This window comes from Syngnathus scovelli, chromosome 4 (genome assembly GCF_024217435.2).
Source record: "Syngnathus scovelli strain Florida chromosome 4, RoL_Ssco_1.2, whole genome shotgun sequence".
Classification (NCBI taxonomy): domain Eukaryota; kingdom Metazoa; phylum Chordata; class Actinopteri; order Syngnathiformes; family Syngnathidae; genus Syngnathus; species Syngnathus scovelli.
In genome coordinates, this window is record NC_090850.1 from 10,720,055 (window position 1) to 10,733,040 (window position 12,986).

The window sequence follows — 12,986 nt, forward strand, 5'->3', positions numbered from 1 at the left end:
AGCTGCTCGGGCTAAATTCTTGCATCAAGACAGAGATAGCTTGCATGCAGCCTGCCACATGCTCCTGTTGTGATGTCAAGAAGCAGTATTTCGCTGGGCTCCATTTAGAAACCAGAACAACTGCTCTTTAAGGTGGCAAGAAATTAGATTCTACGTCATCCTTTCATTCAGAATTCTCTTTCAACTCCATCTTTCCGTGCCTTTGAGCCAAATGATATTTTATTAATGTTTTGCACAATAGCTAATTTTATGCATTTTTAATAAAATCCCGTGTGTTGCGTTGCGTGCACGGTCACTCCCCTTCAGTGATTGAAAACCTGATAGTTTTGTACTCATTCTTAATTTGGGTTACCACCTGATTGCTTTTGAATAATTTTCATCCATGACAGGAAATCAGTTGTGTCATTCAGCACGGGGGGGGGGGCTGCACCTGCAGCAACATATGAATGTCTTCCGGCCTTATTGACTAGCCTGACGAAATACTTGAAAATCCATCCTCTCTTTCTGAAGTTATTCCGCCAGGTGAGAAGGATTTAAAAAAAAAAAAAAAAAAAGCAGAATGACCCAGATACTTGTGTCGGTGGGTGGATGTCAGAATTACATTCATCACGTCGGCTTGTATTGATTCACATCTGTTTGATATGAAGACAGGAAAACACAAAAAGACACATTGGTAATGCTATATGTTTGCAGCAAATGCATTTGAAAATGGGAGATTGTAAAGGAGAAGTCTGATAAGTTGTGAAGAAGTCAGTGCACTTGGTAGTTGACACATTGTATTCCCTCTGCTGCTTCCATTAAGATTTTTATGAGTTTGTTCCATGAGAATGGAATAGAAGCTTGTGCAAATAATCATTAACTATAAAAGAGCAGAAACCTTTGCTGTATTTCCTTGCAATAATTAAAAATATTTAGATTTTACTTTTAATGTTAACATGCTCTCCAAGAACCTCCAAAAACATACACATTGAACATTGCACATTGTCTGAATTGCTGAATTGGGTATGAATCGGAATCGTTTGTGGATTTGTGCCCTGTGATTGGCTGAAGACTAAAACACCACTTGCCTAAAGTGAGCTGGGATAGGCGCCACCTCACCAGTGAGTGACACTTAAAAGGATTAGTGCACTATGGATGGATAACATATTTTATCCAAGTAATGTGGCCATAGATTTAGCAAATAAATGTATTTTTGTGATGAAGTGTAGTGTGTTTCAAGGCCGATTGGCAAACCTGTCCAATGTTTGTAAGCAGGCCTACATATAATAGTTGGGGGGGGGGGGTACTGTTCTTTCTTGTCAAAAACAAGTTGTACTGCTTTTCTTCCAGAAAGCACAGTTAGCGCAAGGTTTTTTTTTTGTTTTGTTTTATACACGAGTTCCAAAGCAACTGAGGTCTAAATCTTTTTTTTTTCGTTTTTGTTCGCCAACACCTTCAAAACTTTCATTGCAAGATTTTTTGTGAGCTGGACAGCAGACATCACCGTGCAAATATGGTTTTATAACAGCAAGATGAGACATCTCTACAGTTACAAGTCTGCTTCTTACCAAAGTCTGGTTGGTTTTTTCCTAACCTAAGTCAACATGTGATGAAATGCAAATACATCCTCTTTTAGTGCAGAAAATTTATTCCACCTTACCTTGGCAAAAATTTGAATGATGAAATTTGTTCTAATTATTTGATGATCGTGAGGACAATATGAAAGCCTCGGTTGCCCTTCACCTCTCCAGAGCGTGACTCAATGCCTCTGAGAGTGTCATGGATCGGAATGGAGCAGGGTGACCAAATGCAGCTTGGACCTGAGGGAAAAGGTAGTTGGACGGGAGGATGAGGGGAACAAGACAAACAGAACCGGTAAACTAACATAACTTAATGGACCGACCGAAAGACTGTTCTACAGGGATGGCAAACAGAAAACGACCAAGGCAAAAACAGAATTACAGGAACGACGAGAGACAAGAAATAACCCGACAAGGTTGTGACACCGACAGGACTTAAATACGCGACAGGTAACAAGAGACAGGTGAGAATGCTCACACTGATCACACAGGAGGGGAGGGGCGAGCACACAGACACAAGGACAGAAACTATGACAATATGGACACGATCGGGGACGAGTCGTGACAGAGAGATTTTCAGATCAATATGCTCGACTGCTTTTCCCACCAACCACATTCAAATCCAAAACGGAGGAAATATGATTTCAAATATTTTTTTCCCAGTGTAGTTTCTTGTAGACACTGAGCAACACCACCCACATGCATTTATTATTTTTTTGTCGATTCTCATGGCCCCAGTGCAGCTTTTATTAACAATGATTCACCTCACCTCCCCACCATGAACAAGTCACATTGCCATGAAAATCAGTGGCCTCGGGGCTCAGCTGGTTACTGTGGTAACAAGAACATTCACCTGGCAAACTTTTCCTCGGGGTCAAAACTGTCAGATATTTAATATTCATTCATTGTCATACACTATTGTCAAAGGTCAGTTTCAAAAAAAACATTACATCCCAAAAACCAGATGACTTGTTTTTAATGCATGAGGCAACTTCACAAAAAAACAACATTTTAATTGCACTAACTTATCAACACATGTAGAATGTAAGATTGGATTTAAAAAAAAACGGTTGAATTCAATATGTTGTTTGAAATTGATTTTAAAATTAATGATTTGAAAACTCCCAATAGAATGTGGTTGAAGCACATTTTAATTGTATTTTTTTACATCAAGTGATCGATCTCCTGTAATGCGTGAGGCAGCTTTTTTCGTTTTCTTTTTTTTTCATAATGAGACACAATCTATCAATTATGAAGTAACTTTATTCCAACCATCCGAGGCAGCCTTGAATGATGATAATTATAATGGATTATTCTATATGAGCACGTATCTGTAAATTTTCTTGTTAATGTTGCCTTACCTGTTCCATGATTGCAGGTAATTGAATGTCATTTGCCATTGAAATGTTAGTCAAGTAACTGCCGAATGTTGATTTTCCCTTTTTTTTTTTTTTCAGATCGACCACTACGCCCAGCGGGATTTGAAGAAGGGCCTACAGCTTTTTGGCACGGAGGGCAACGTGGGTCTGACCAACGCCTGGATGATAGTTCAAACTGATGTAAGACACAATGACCAGTCGTGGGCTCCTACAGAAATAGATTCATAAAGCTAATAGGGTCTTCAACTGTCTTGCTTTTGCACAGTCACTTGGAGGTCTCAGACTGCAATCATTTTTGTAGTTAACAGAATGTGCCGCTTTGCGGTCTCAGTCTTACCCCCTCCCCCCAAAAAAAAGAAAAACAGCTAAAATATCTCTGCCACATTCCCAACTTTAAAAGGCTGTGGTGAAAAAAGCTGACAGATAAATGGATCATCCTCTCTGAGAGGTAATCTTTGTTCTCAGCTTTCACTTTGATGTGCTTTACCCGAATATTTGTTTTAAAAATTAAAGGGAAAAGGAAGCAATTTGTGATTTTGAATAATGTGGTGAGGTGGGGGAGGATGTGTGGAGCAGATAGTGCGGATGGTAAATGCCTTCAGAAGACATCAAATGACATATCAGAGACTTGCGGGCTCTTTGGGTATATTTTCACATACACCATCGAGCATTGCGGTGAGCAGTTTTGTTCCATTAGTACATAATGACAGGCCAGTCCTGCGTATGTGGCTCCGCTAAGCGACATAGCATTTGTGTGTTTGCGCATGATCAAAGGCATTCATGCTGACAAGAGTAAATAAAATATGCAATATTGTGTGTCAGCCTTTGTGGGTGTTAATGTGCTGTTTTAGCTGCATGCAGGATGATGATGGCATAGGACAAGTCTGTCTTAACAGGAGCAGTTTGACATTATGCATGTTCAGACAAGAATACACTGCCGTGCCATACGGGTGCAGTAGGTTTGTGTATCCGTGTGAGTAAAGAAGCTCCATGAAAACTGAGTCTAGCTGAGTTAATGCCCATTAAAAAAAAAACACTTCATGTTTAGCTACAGCTCTCTTCACCAAGACTCCTCCATACATGCTGAGTCATTGAATAGATTAGAAGGAAGATGTCCCCGGAGCAGAGCCCGCTCTGAATAGTATTAACTCAATGAATAGCATCTCCATACACAAGAACAATACAATGTGGAAAGGCGTCCAAAGAGGTGCCTAAATTAATCGAATAATCGACAGTTAATGACAACTATTAGATCATCGAATAATTGTATAGAGCCATTTTTTTTAATCCCATATTGTCTAAATCCAGAGACACAATTATTCTTTAGTTGGATAACAATCGACAGATACCGTAACACAGAGCGCTTATCTTGTTCTTTCCATGAAATGGACTGATTTGCAAATGTGAAACCTTGTCAAAACATGGAGCAGCACAAAAGGAGAAGATAAAGAGATGATGAATTAAGGGCGTTAGGAAATGATCGTTGAAGCAAATGAGATGTGCACTAAAGAAAAGTGACTCTATTGAACTGTGGGTTGGCAAATTTATAGATTCAATTCATGGCAAGTAAATTAACTTTGCTCTCTCTGTGAGAATGATAAATACTCTTTTGTCCGCAGTTCCGCTGCTGTGGAGTGACCAACCACACGGACTGGTTTGAAGTCTACAATGCTTCCCGTGTACCAGACTCCTGCTGCCTGGAGTACAGTGACAACTGCGGCCTGGACAACCCGGGAACATGGTGGACAGCGGTAAGCACTGGCACGACGATCCATCTGTTGTTGTTCTTCTCAGTCTTTTAATCCCATCTTTGATCCCCAAACAATTAAAAAGCCTCTGCCCTCATCATTAATCGTGGCAGAAACCTCATCTAAGATGCAAAGAGGCTGCTCATTCCTTGCTCATTTAAGTCAGCCATGGAAAAGCGATTTGTTTTACGAGGTTTCCCGATATTTGAAGTGGGTCCAAGTAGGGAAGGCCACATGCATTTTGAGGCTGGGGAAAAAAAACTGATCTTATTAGTGAAAAATGGACCATCATGGCTGGATTTTCCTTTTATGTCTTAACTAAATATTCTTTTAGTTCATCATTTTAATGTACAGCAAAGTTTGTATAAACCTTGTTATCCAAAATGTTGGGAAAGAAAGTAACTACACTCATGTTGTCCCAACTGGTCAACCGTGTATACTATTATTATTATTAGCATTAAAGTACAAAATCCAAGGTTGTCAAATCAATAGCAGAGGTATTCTCCTTATACATACAAGCCCATCCTGATAAGATGATTTGATTCATAGCTGCTTTCTATAAAATTCTTGGCTTAGAAGCCAATTATTCCACATACGTATTGCTTGGATTATTCTTAAAAAAAAATCAAATTTGATCTAGCTGTGTTTTGTTGTCGTAAACATGCTGCAAAAGCATTTTTGGGCAAAATAATGAATATCATGAATGAAAATGAAATGATTCTCTCCCTGTTTTTGTGATCGTGACTTGAAATTATGATAAAGTTGCATAGTGAGCGAGTCAAAAAAATCTACTTGACCCTTTGCCAGGGTTGTTAATGATTAAACACCACAACCATACCTTGTAATACAATTACTATCTACCGTCTATGTTGCACGATACAGCAAGTTTGCACCTGAAGTAATTAATGCTGCAGAAAGATACGTAAGAACATCAAATATTCATTCAAAACAAACGCCACATCCCAGTGACCTATTCTTAACCTCTGCAAACTCTTCTGCACTGCATTTCTAAAATGGCCTGGTTGCTTGCGCTTCCTATTAACTTGTCACTTAATAACATAAGCGCCAATCTTTCAGTCATAAACTGAGCGGGAAAGTCAAGATGTTAAAGTTCTCCAACAGACCACCACCTCGGTGAATTCTATTGCAGTTTTTGCACTGTGAATTTACCAGTTGGAATATTGTTTTTCTCCAAGCTGATTGATTTCCATAAACAATAGTCTATTCTTTTAAAATCCCATTCGGCCTTGTCTTCATTACCTTCAACAACTAAATAGACACTGTGCACTGCCAAAAGGTTCCATTTTCACTACGTCAATTTGATTGACTAAATATTTTTATTGGTACTGCCATTAGGCTAAGATGCTAAACATGTGCGTAAACAAGCAAGTGGAGGCTCTGAGTTCACATTATTATACTAATGAATGTAACAATCAAACTAGTGAATGAACTAATGGAAAATTGTGACAAAAATGTCCTCCAAAAAAACTCTCAAGCACTCAAACCCACACAGTCACAGTGCGACAAACATGCAATTTGCACAATTTAATCTGCCATTGCTGAAAATGTGAAGCGTCAATAATTCAAATAATACATAAGGCCAAGTCACTCTTCATCTTCTTTGGGTTAAAAAGTTCCCCAAAAATTTGACTGGGATTAGTTTATGATTGTGACACAAGGTAGGAGGTTAGAATTAGAATGCACTACAATCATGGCTACTTCGGGTTTTAGAAAGAAAGGGAATGAAGATGTTTAAAGAAATGCTAAAGAACACAAAAATAGAGCGAATATAGTAACATTTGTATATGTTCCTGCTGGAACACATTTTCCGCTTTTCCTCTCAGCTTGCTCCGTTAGGTTCGCCACAGCATGTTATCCTTTTCCATCTAAGTTGATCTTCTGTATCCTCCTCGCTAACATCCGCTGCCCTCGTGCCCTCCCTACATCTACCAAACGTCTCTAAGGGCTTTCATCAGCTGTCACGGCAGGCAGCTCCATCCCCAAAATCTTCCCACCAAATCATCCAAGTCTGCCGTCCCTCATGACTTTTTGCTGCCCCTGCATTGAGCTCATATCTATTCCTATCCAACGTGGTCATTCCTACAGAGAACCTCAACATCTTCATTTCCTCCAACTCTGCTTTCTGTTGTCTCTACAGTGCCATTGTTTCTGATGTGTACATCATGGCTGGTCTTATAAACCTCCCTTTTCATCCTAGCAGACTCTTATCACACAACACTAGTGACACTTTCCTCCAGCCTGCTTTGATCTCTTTTTTTTATTTCCTTTACGACACTCATTGCTCTTGACTGTTGAACTCAAGTATTTAAAATCCTCCACCCTCGCTATCGCTTCTCTGTGTAGCCTCACTCTTCCTCCTCTGCCTCTCATTCCCACACATACTATATTCTATCTTCTAATAATCTTCATTCTTTTCCTTTACAGTGCATACCTCTACCTTTCTAAATATTCTTCCACTTTGGTTTCAGTTCAGATTACAATGTCATCTGTAAACATCATAGTCCACAGAGATTACAGTCTAACCTCATCTGTCAGCCGAGCCATCACTAATACAAAGAGGAAAGGGCTGACAACTGATCTTGATGCAGTCACACCTCTACCCTGAACTCTTGTCACATTTACAGCACACCTCACCACTGTTCTGCTACTGCATTATTCTCTGCGACGTCTTCATGTTGTACCACAGTTCCTCTCCGAGTGCCCACATCATAGGTTTTCTCGAGAGCCACAAAGAAACAATGCAGCTCCTGACTGACTCTGTACTTCTCCATGAACACCCTCAAAGCATATAATGCATCAGTGATTCTCATCCGAAGCATGAAACCATACTTGCACAAATAATCACTTCTGTCCTGGTTCTAGCTTCCATTACACTTTCTGATTTCTCAATAGGTCTATACTGTACTAGTTCTACATGGGCACCGGCACACTTTTCTTCCATTCCTTTCTGCCATTTTCTCACCTATTAGAATCGGTCAAAACCCCTGCATGCATCTCTCCATGATGCCTCAATACATCCACAGCTATGTCATCAACACCAACTGCCTTTCCATTTTTCATCCTCTTTAGTGCCTTTCTAACACTCCCTTTAGAAATCAATGCTACTTCCTGGTTCACTGCAATTGCCTGCCTTGCTTCCCATTTTCCTCATTCATCAAATCCTCCAAGTATTTTTTCCATCTATCTATACTGGCACCAATCAACACGTATCTATCTTTATCCTTAAACACCCAGCTTGCTGCATACCGTTCCCCATCTCGATCTTTTTCAGCAACCCTAGTGACGATAAGTGGCTGAGAAAATGGTTGGATGGATGGTTAACCTAAATACATCTTTTTCTCCATTGGCAGACCTGGCGTACATATGCTTCTTGTTTGGCCTTTGCCATCTTTGCCTTACGTCACCTCTCCTCATTCCCTTAGTATCTTTGTTAATTCTTCACACTTTTGTGCGTCGTATAATTTGAATGGAAGAAAATGTTACATACCTTGAACTCGCATATCAGTTCTGACTTTCCTAACATTTTTAGATGGACCACTGGGGTCCAACAGAAATCTGTTTGATGAATAACAGTGATGCAGGCTCACTGCATTACTTTCCATTTTGATCCAGCTGAGAATCACTTTACCTTGTGCTGAGAAAAATATATACCTTTGGTTCCCTGGTGTTTCGGGCAACTGCAAAATAAATCGTGTCTTTGGTTCATGCGCGTCTGACTCAGCCAATTGATTATTTAGATTATATAAATAGCAGTCACCAAATTGTGTCTGTAGCAATAAATTATTGAGTGAGAACACTGCCCCTGTATGGTAGCAGCACTTTCAGCCATTCTTCACTATGTCTCAAGATATTTTTTTTCACTGATCAGAAGCTGACACAACTCAATGTCTGAAAGACTAAGTTCCCTGGGGCTAACATTTGCCACCCGACCCTTCTTGCAAACCTTTCCCCCATCATTTGTAATTCAGCCTTTACCTTCTTCCTTGACATCCCGCCTCCTTTTTGTCACACCCTTCCATTTTTCACCCAAGAGGGCACTGCCCCAGTCCTCCTTATTGATATAACTATTCCTCTTCGTCAGGGATACTCAGAGTTTTCAAGTGTAATTGAATAAAAAAAAACAAAAAAAAAACATCTGAGACAGGCAGTATAAAAAGAAAGTTCATGCAGTTTTAAGATGGTGGTTCCTAACATTGTTGAAGGTACTGAACAGAAATACTCTCTCATCAGGACAGGTTAAATTAAGATAAATTTGTAGAGCGCTGTAAGAAGGGGCATTTTTAGAGAAGGAAAGAAGGCAAATTGTTGGCTGTATAATTGCCAATACAGCCCTAAACATCCGATGATACTTGTAATATTCTTCAGTGGCCAAGTCTGTGGCCTACTATATAGTTTGCTTTTCACTTGCCAATGACTAAAACAAATGTGAAGAACAAGCAGCGAGTAAAGGTCTGGCAAAGCATCTGCAGGGAGGAAAATCACATTTTAGTCAGGTACACGAACCTACTTGAAGTGTACAGACAGAATAAATAGACTAAAGCAGGGGTGTCAAACTCATTTTTGCCGCGGGCCGCATCGTAGTCATAGTTTCCTTCGGAGGGCCATTACGACTGTCAACCTAAAAAACTGTATGAACATCTCATATTATATATATATATATATATATATATATATATATATATATATATAGTATAGGTTACACAACAAACTAGTTTTGAAGTCAGAGACTCGTAAGAATTGTTCAAATTTTGAAAAAGATGAATGGTAATAAAAACTGCAAGAAAGATCTCCATTTTTTAAAAGTCAAGACAATTTGCAATTTTGGTATTGACAGTCGATACACAATGTAATTACACTGCGGGACTAAAGCGTCTATATGGCTGACCAGGGAGTAAAAATGACAACAAAATGTTGCACCCTTGACTATTCTCTGGGAATACTTGGTGCAACATTTGCGAGTCTCGGTGCGAGTATGTATCCGCTCATCTCGAAGAATATTTATGATGTCAGAGATTGTTGGTGAGATGGTCTGCCTCAAAATCTCCTTTTGAGTTGATCCCAAATGTGCTTGCACAGCCAACCTTTGCAACTTTGCACTTTATGAACCCTGCTTTTTACACTAGGGCATGGTTATGCGGGAACATAAAGTACCCTGCACCAAAATGCTGCCATTGAGCTATTGAAAAATGTCTTGGTGAGATTAAGCATTAAGATTGGCAGGTATATATGCACACTGAAATCATGAAATGACTGATGACAGTCCTAAGACTGCCGTTCGTTCGCCTGTTTAACGCATCTCCTGTGTGTGTGTCTCTGTGTGCGTGTGTGTGCGTGCGTGTGTGTCAACAGCCGTGTTACGAGCGGGTGAAGGACTGGCTTAATGAGAATCTGGTGGCCCTTTGGATCTTTGCTCTATGCACGGCACTTACTCAGGTAATTAGAGAGACTTCCATGATTTGTGAGTCACTTTTTGATATTTCCACTTGCATACAGACACTCTGACTTCTGGTTAGGTAAACCTAACATTTCCAGTGTCCTTTGAATTAAGTGCTGCCGCAGGATTTCTAGGGACAGCAAAAGTATGTTCGCACTGAAGACCATATCGGGGTGGGGGTTGACATTCCATAAAACTCTTTTATCTCCTTCGCGGCCGATTGCTACGTGACATGCCTGCATAACAGATAAAGTGAAATACTCCGTTCTTGAAGGCATCAGTCACGTGGCTCTTCTGCAGCTGCAGGCTCATTTGTAGTCAACCATTAGACTCTCAGCGGTGCTTTGAATCTTCTAATACAGCAAATGAACCAGAAAGTAGATGTAATCAACTTAACAGTGTTTGAGCGTGTGTGTAATTATGGCTCATGCAAAGTGATGCATTACCTTTTTTTTCCCCCCCAGAGTAACTATTTGGGAAGTACGCAAAGTTGGCCACTGCTCAATGAGCTTAAACGTAAATACAAATCTCCCTAATGATCCTCTTGAAGTGCAAAATTTGTGCAGAAAAGCACTTTTTTTTAAGTATTACATTAATGATGACTAAAGTGAATAAATATCTGTATTTTTTGATAAATCTCTGTGTAATGTAATGCTAAGTCAGCTCTACTCCAAGAGGTTTTATTTTTTTTCCAACAGTCGCCTTCGACTGCAAGAACAATGATTGTATTGGGCAAGTCATTATTTGGTCTTCAAAGTAATTCAAAGTACAATCGAAATGAAATTTAGAAAATATAGTATGTCAGAGAGGATATTTCTGTCATCCTTCGAACTATTATCTCATCCATTTATTGTTTTATTATGTCATGACAACATCAATGTTAGTGCCTACCTTTGCATAATAATGCATATTTCACATCAATAACAATGGTACCTTGGCTTTTACGAGTCTCCCTCTAATGAGATTTTTTTTTAATACAAGCCATTGCTAAGATGCGTTTGACAACTCTACGTGGTTCACATAAATTGTGAGTAAGGGTCAAGGAATCAATATGTGCCCTGCAATTAACCAGTCCAATTTGCCCAGCCTCTTGCCCAAAGAGATCTGCGATAGGCTTCGACTCAACAGGATACGGAAAATGAATGTTAATTTTATGGATGATGGGTGGATACAAATACTACTACTACAACTAATAATAATAATAAGAAGAAGAAACTAGAATAGAAACCAGAAGGAAAGGGTGAGCACTTCTCACTTAATGGTGGTCTTGAAAGCATAACACTGACCTAAGCAGTGGGAGAATGTCATCCAGTGTCTTGCTCAAGAACACTTTGCCATGTGAACAGAGAGCGGGAGACTAAATTGCTGAAGCTGCAGTTTAACCGACAACCTGCTATACCTCCAAGTCATAAATCATCTGAAAGGTCATGTATTACGACACGCTTGTGTTCCCTTTACTTCCCCTGGTGTTAAATGATTGTGATGAACTTGTGTACCTTGGGGTCTATTTCATGATGTCACTCTCTTTTATGTGTAAACCATATTAATAAAACCACTGGTGCTTAGCATGAGCTCACGTAAACTTCATTTTTTATGTCAAGAATGACGTACATCACATAATTCTAACGCACTTTTCTGTTCCTGGGAGCGTCAAGCATGACTCACTGCTCACGACATCCGATCCACAAATGTTGTCTTTGCAAAGATAACAAAACTTATTGCACATTTGACATTAACCTCTTATTACAGTTGCAGCTTATTGAAATGTAGAACTGCACTACAATGTTCAGAAAGCCGTTTGTCACCAAAGTATTGGGAACACCTGCCAATATGAAACAATGCAGCTCTGCATCTTCCGTCCACCATGCTGCCCCTTCATAAAAATGACAGTAAAGATAATAGTGGTTAGTGATAAACGGCTAGTCGCCCAAAGGGCAGCCAATATTAATTTGCAGTAAAAGGGAAAATATTGGCACATTTTTGACAGCTCATAGAATAGATGATGTAGTAATTGAGTGTGGATTAATTGACAAATCCTAAATTAAAATGAACATGAATAATGAAAGCAGAAAGAATTGATTAGACATGAACGTTTGATGTTTTCCAGATCCTAGGCCTGGTGTTTTCCATGACAATGTTCTGTCAGGCAGTCAAAGTGGAAACTTTCTACGCTTAACGCTGAAGCCTGGCGTCCGTGAGCACATCTGCAACGTTCCTGCACTCAAGGGGGGACGGATGCAGCTTTTCTCCTCCCGACGCATTCTCTTCTTTGTGACCTTCCTTCTCTGGTGACCTTTCGTCAGGGACGTTGCTCTTCACATCTTGCCTGCTCATTTTCCAACAAGCACAGTCTCAGTGTAGTACGTTTCCTATCATTTGCTTTGTGTCAATTACTAATTTCTGTGATGCATTTTACCTAGCAGTATAATGAATGTGTTATGCAGTGTAACCCTTTTTTAAATGTATTTGTTTTAAATTATTTTGTTTTTATGTGTTTACGAAAGGAGAGGCTCAGTTAAGAAAGTGCACTAGTGAAGTGCTGCAAGTGCATGTACCCTGTGATGGTGTGTATTAAATGTTTTGATCTAGTGAGCAGTCAGTGTGTCATTGCTCATCATCAAATGCTTGAGGCTTTTAGTGTGTATTCATGTCAAAAATCCTTTACGTGACAAAGACTAGTGCTGGTGTAAATAGAAACAATGTAGTACACCTAAAATAACTCCTCGGCTCGACAGAACGAAACATAGCATTGTATGGTGGCTTTGCATGAGGCAGCAGAATCATACCATTGTCAATACAAACATTCTCACAGGTATTTAAATTCCATAGCACACACAACACAGCC

General features: G+C 39.7%; 1 protein-coding gene and 1 long non-coding RNA gene across 5 annotated transcripts in view; one reads left to right on the forward strand and one right to left on the reverse strand.

Moving 5' to 3' along the window:
- tspan4a (tetraspanin 4a) overlaps positions 1-12,733 on the forward strand; it is an 86,623-nt gene extending 73,890 nt beyond the window's left edge. For all 4 annotated transcript variants that reach the window (XM_049718138.1, XM_049718137.2, XM_049718136.2 and 1 more), the window contains 4 exons: positions 3,017-3,118; positions 4,558-4,689; positions 10,057-10,140; positions 12,249-12,733. In XM_049718138.1, coding sequence (XP_049574095.1) covers positions 3,017-3,118; positions 4,558-4,689; positions 10,057-10,140; positions 12,249-12,317 — 387 coding nt within the window. In that variant the 3' untranslated portion in view covers positions 12,318-12,733. The remainder of the gene's footprint in view (positions 1-3,016; positions 3,119-4,557; positions 4,690-10,056; positions 10,141-12,248) is intronic.
- Positions 1,378-2,064, reverse strand: LOC125967244 (uncharacterized). Its single transcript, XR_007480688.2, has 2 exons — positions 1,883-2,064; positions 1,378-1,799 (listed from the first exon to the last, which is right to left on the reverse strand). It is a non-coding gene; the product is annotated as an uncharacterized lncRNA (long non-coding RNA).
- Positions 12,734-12,986: the final 253 nt, after the last annotated feature.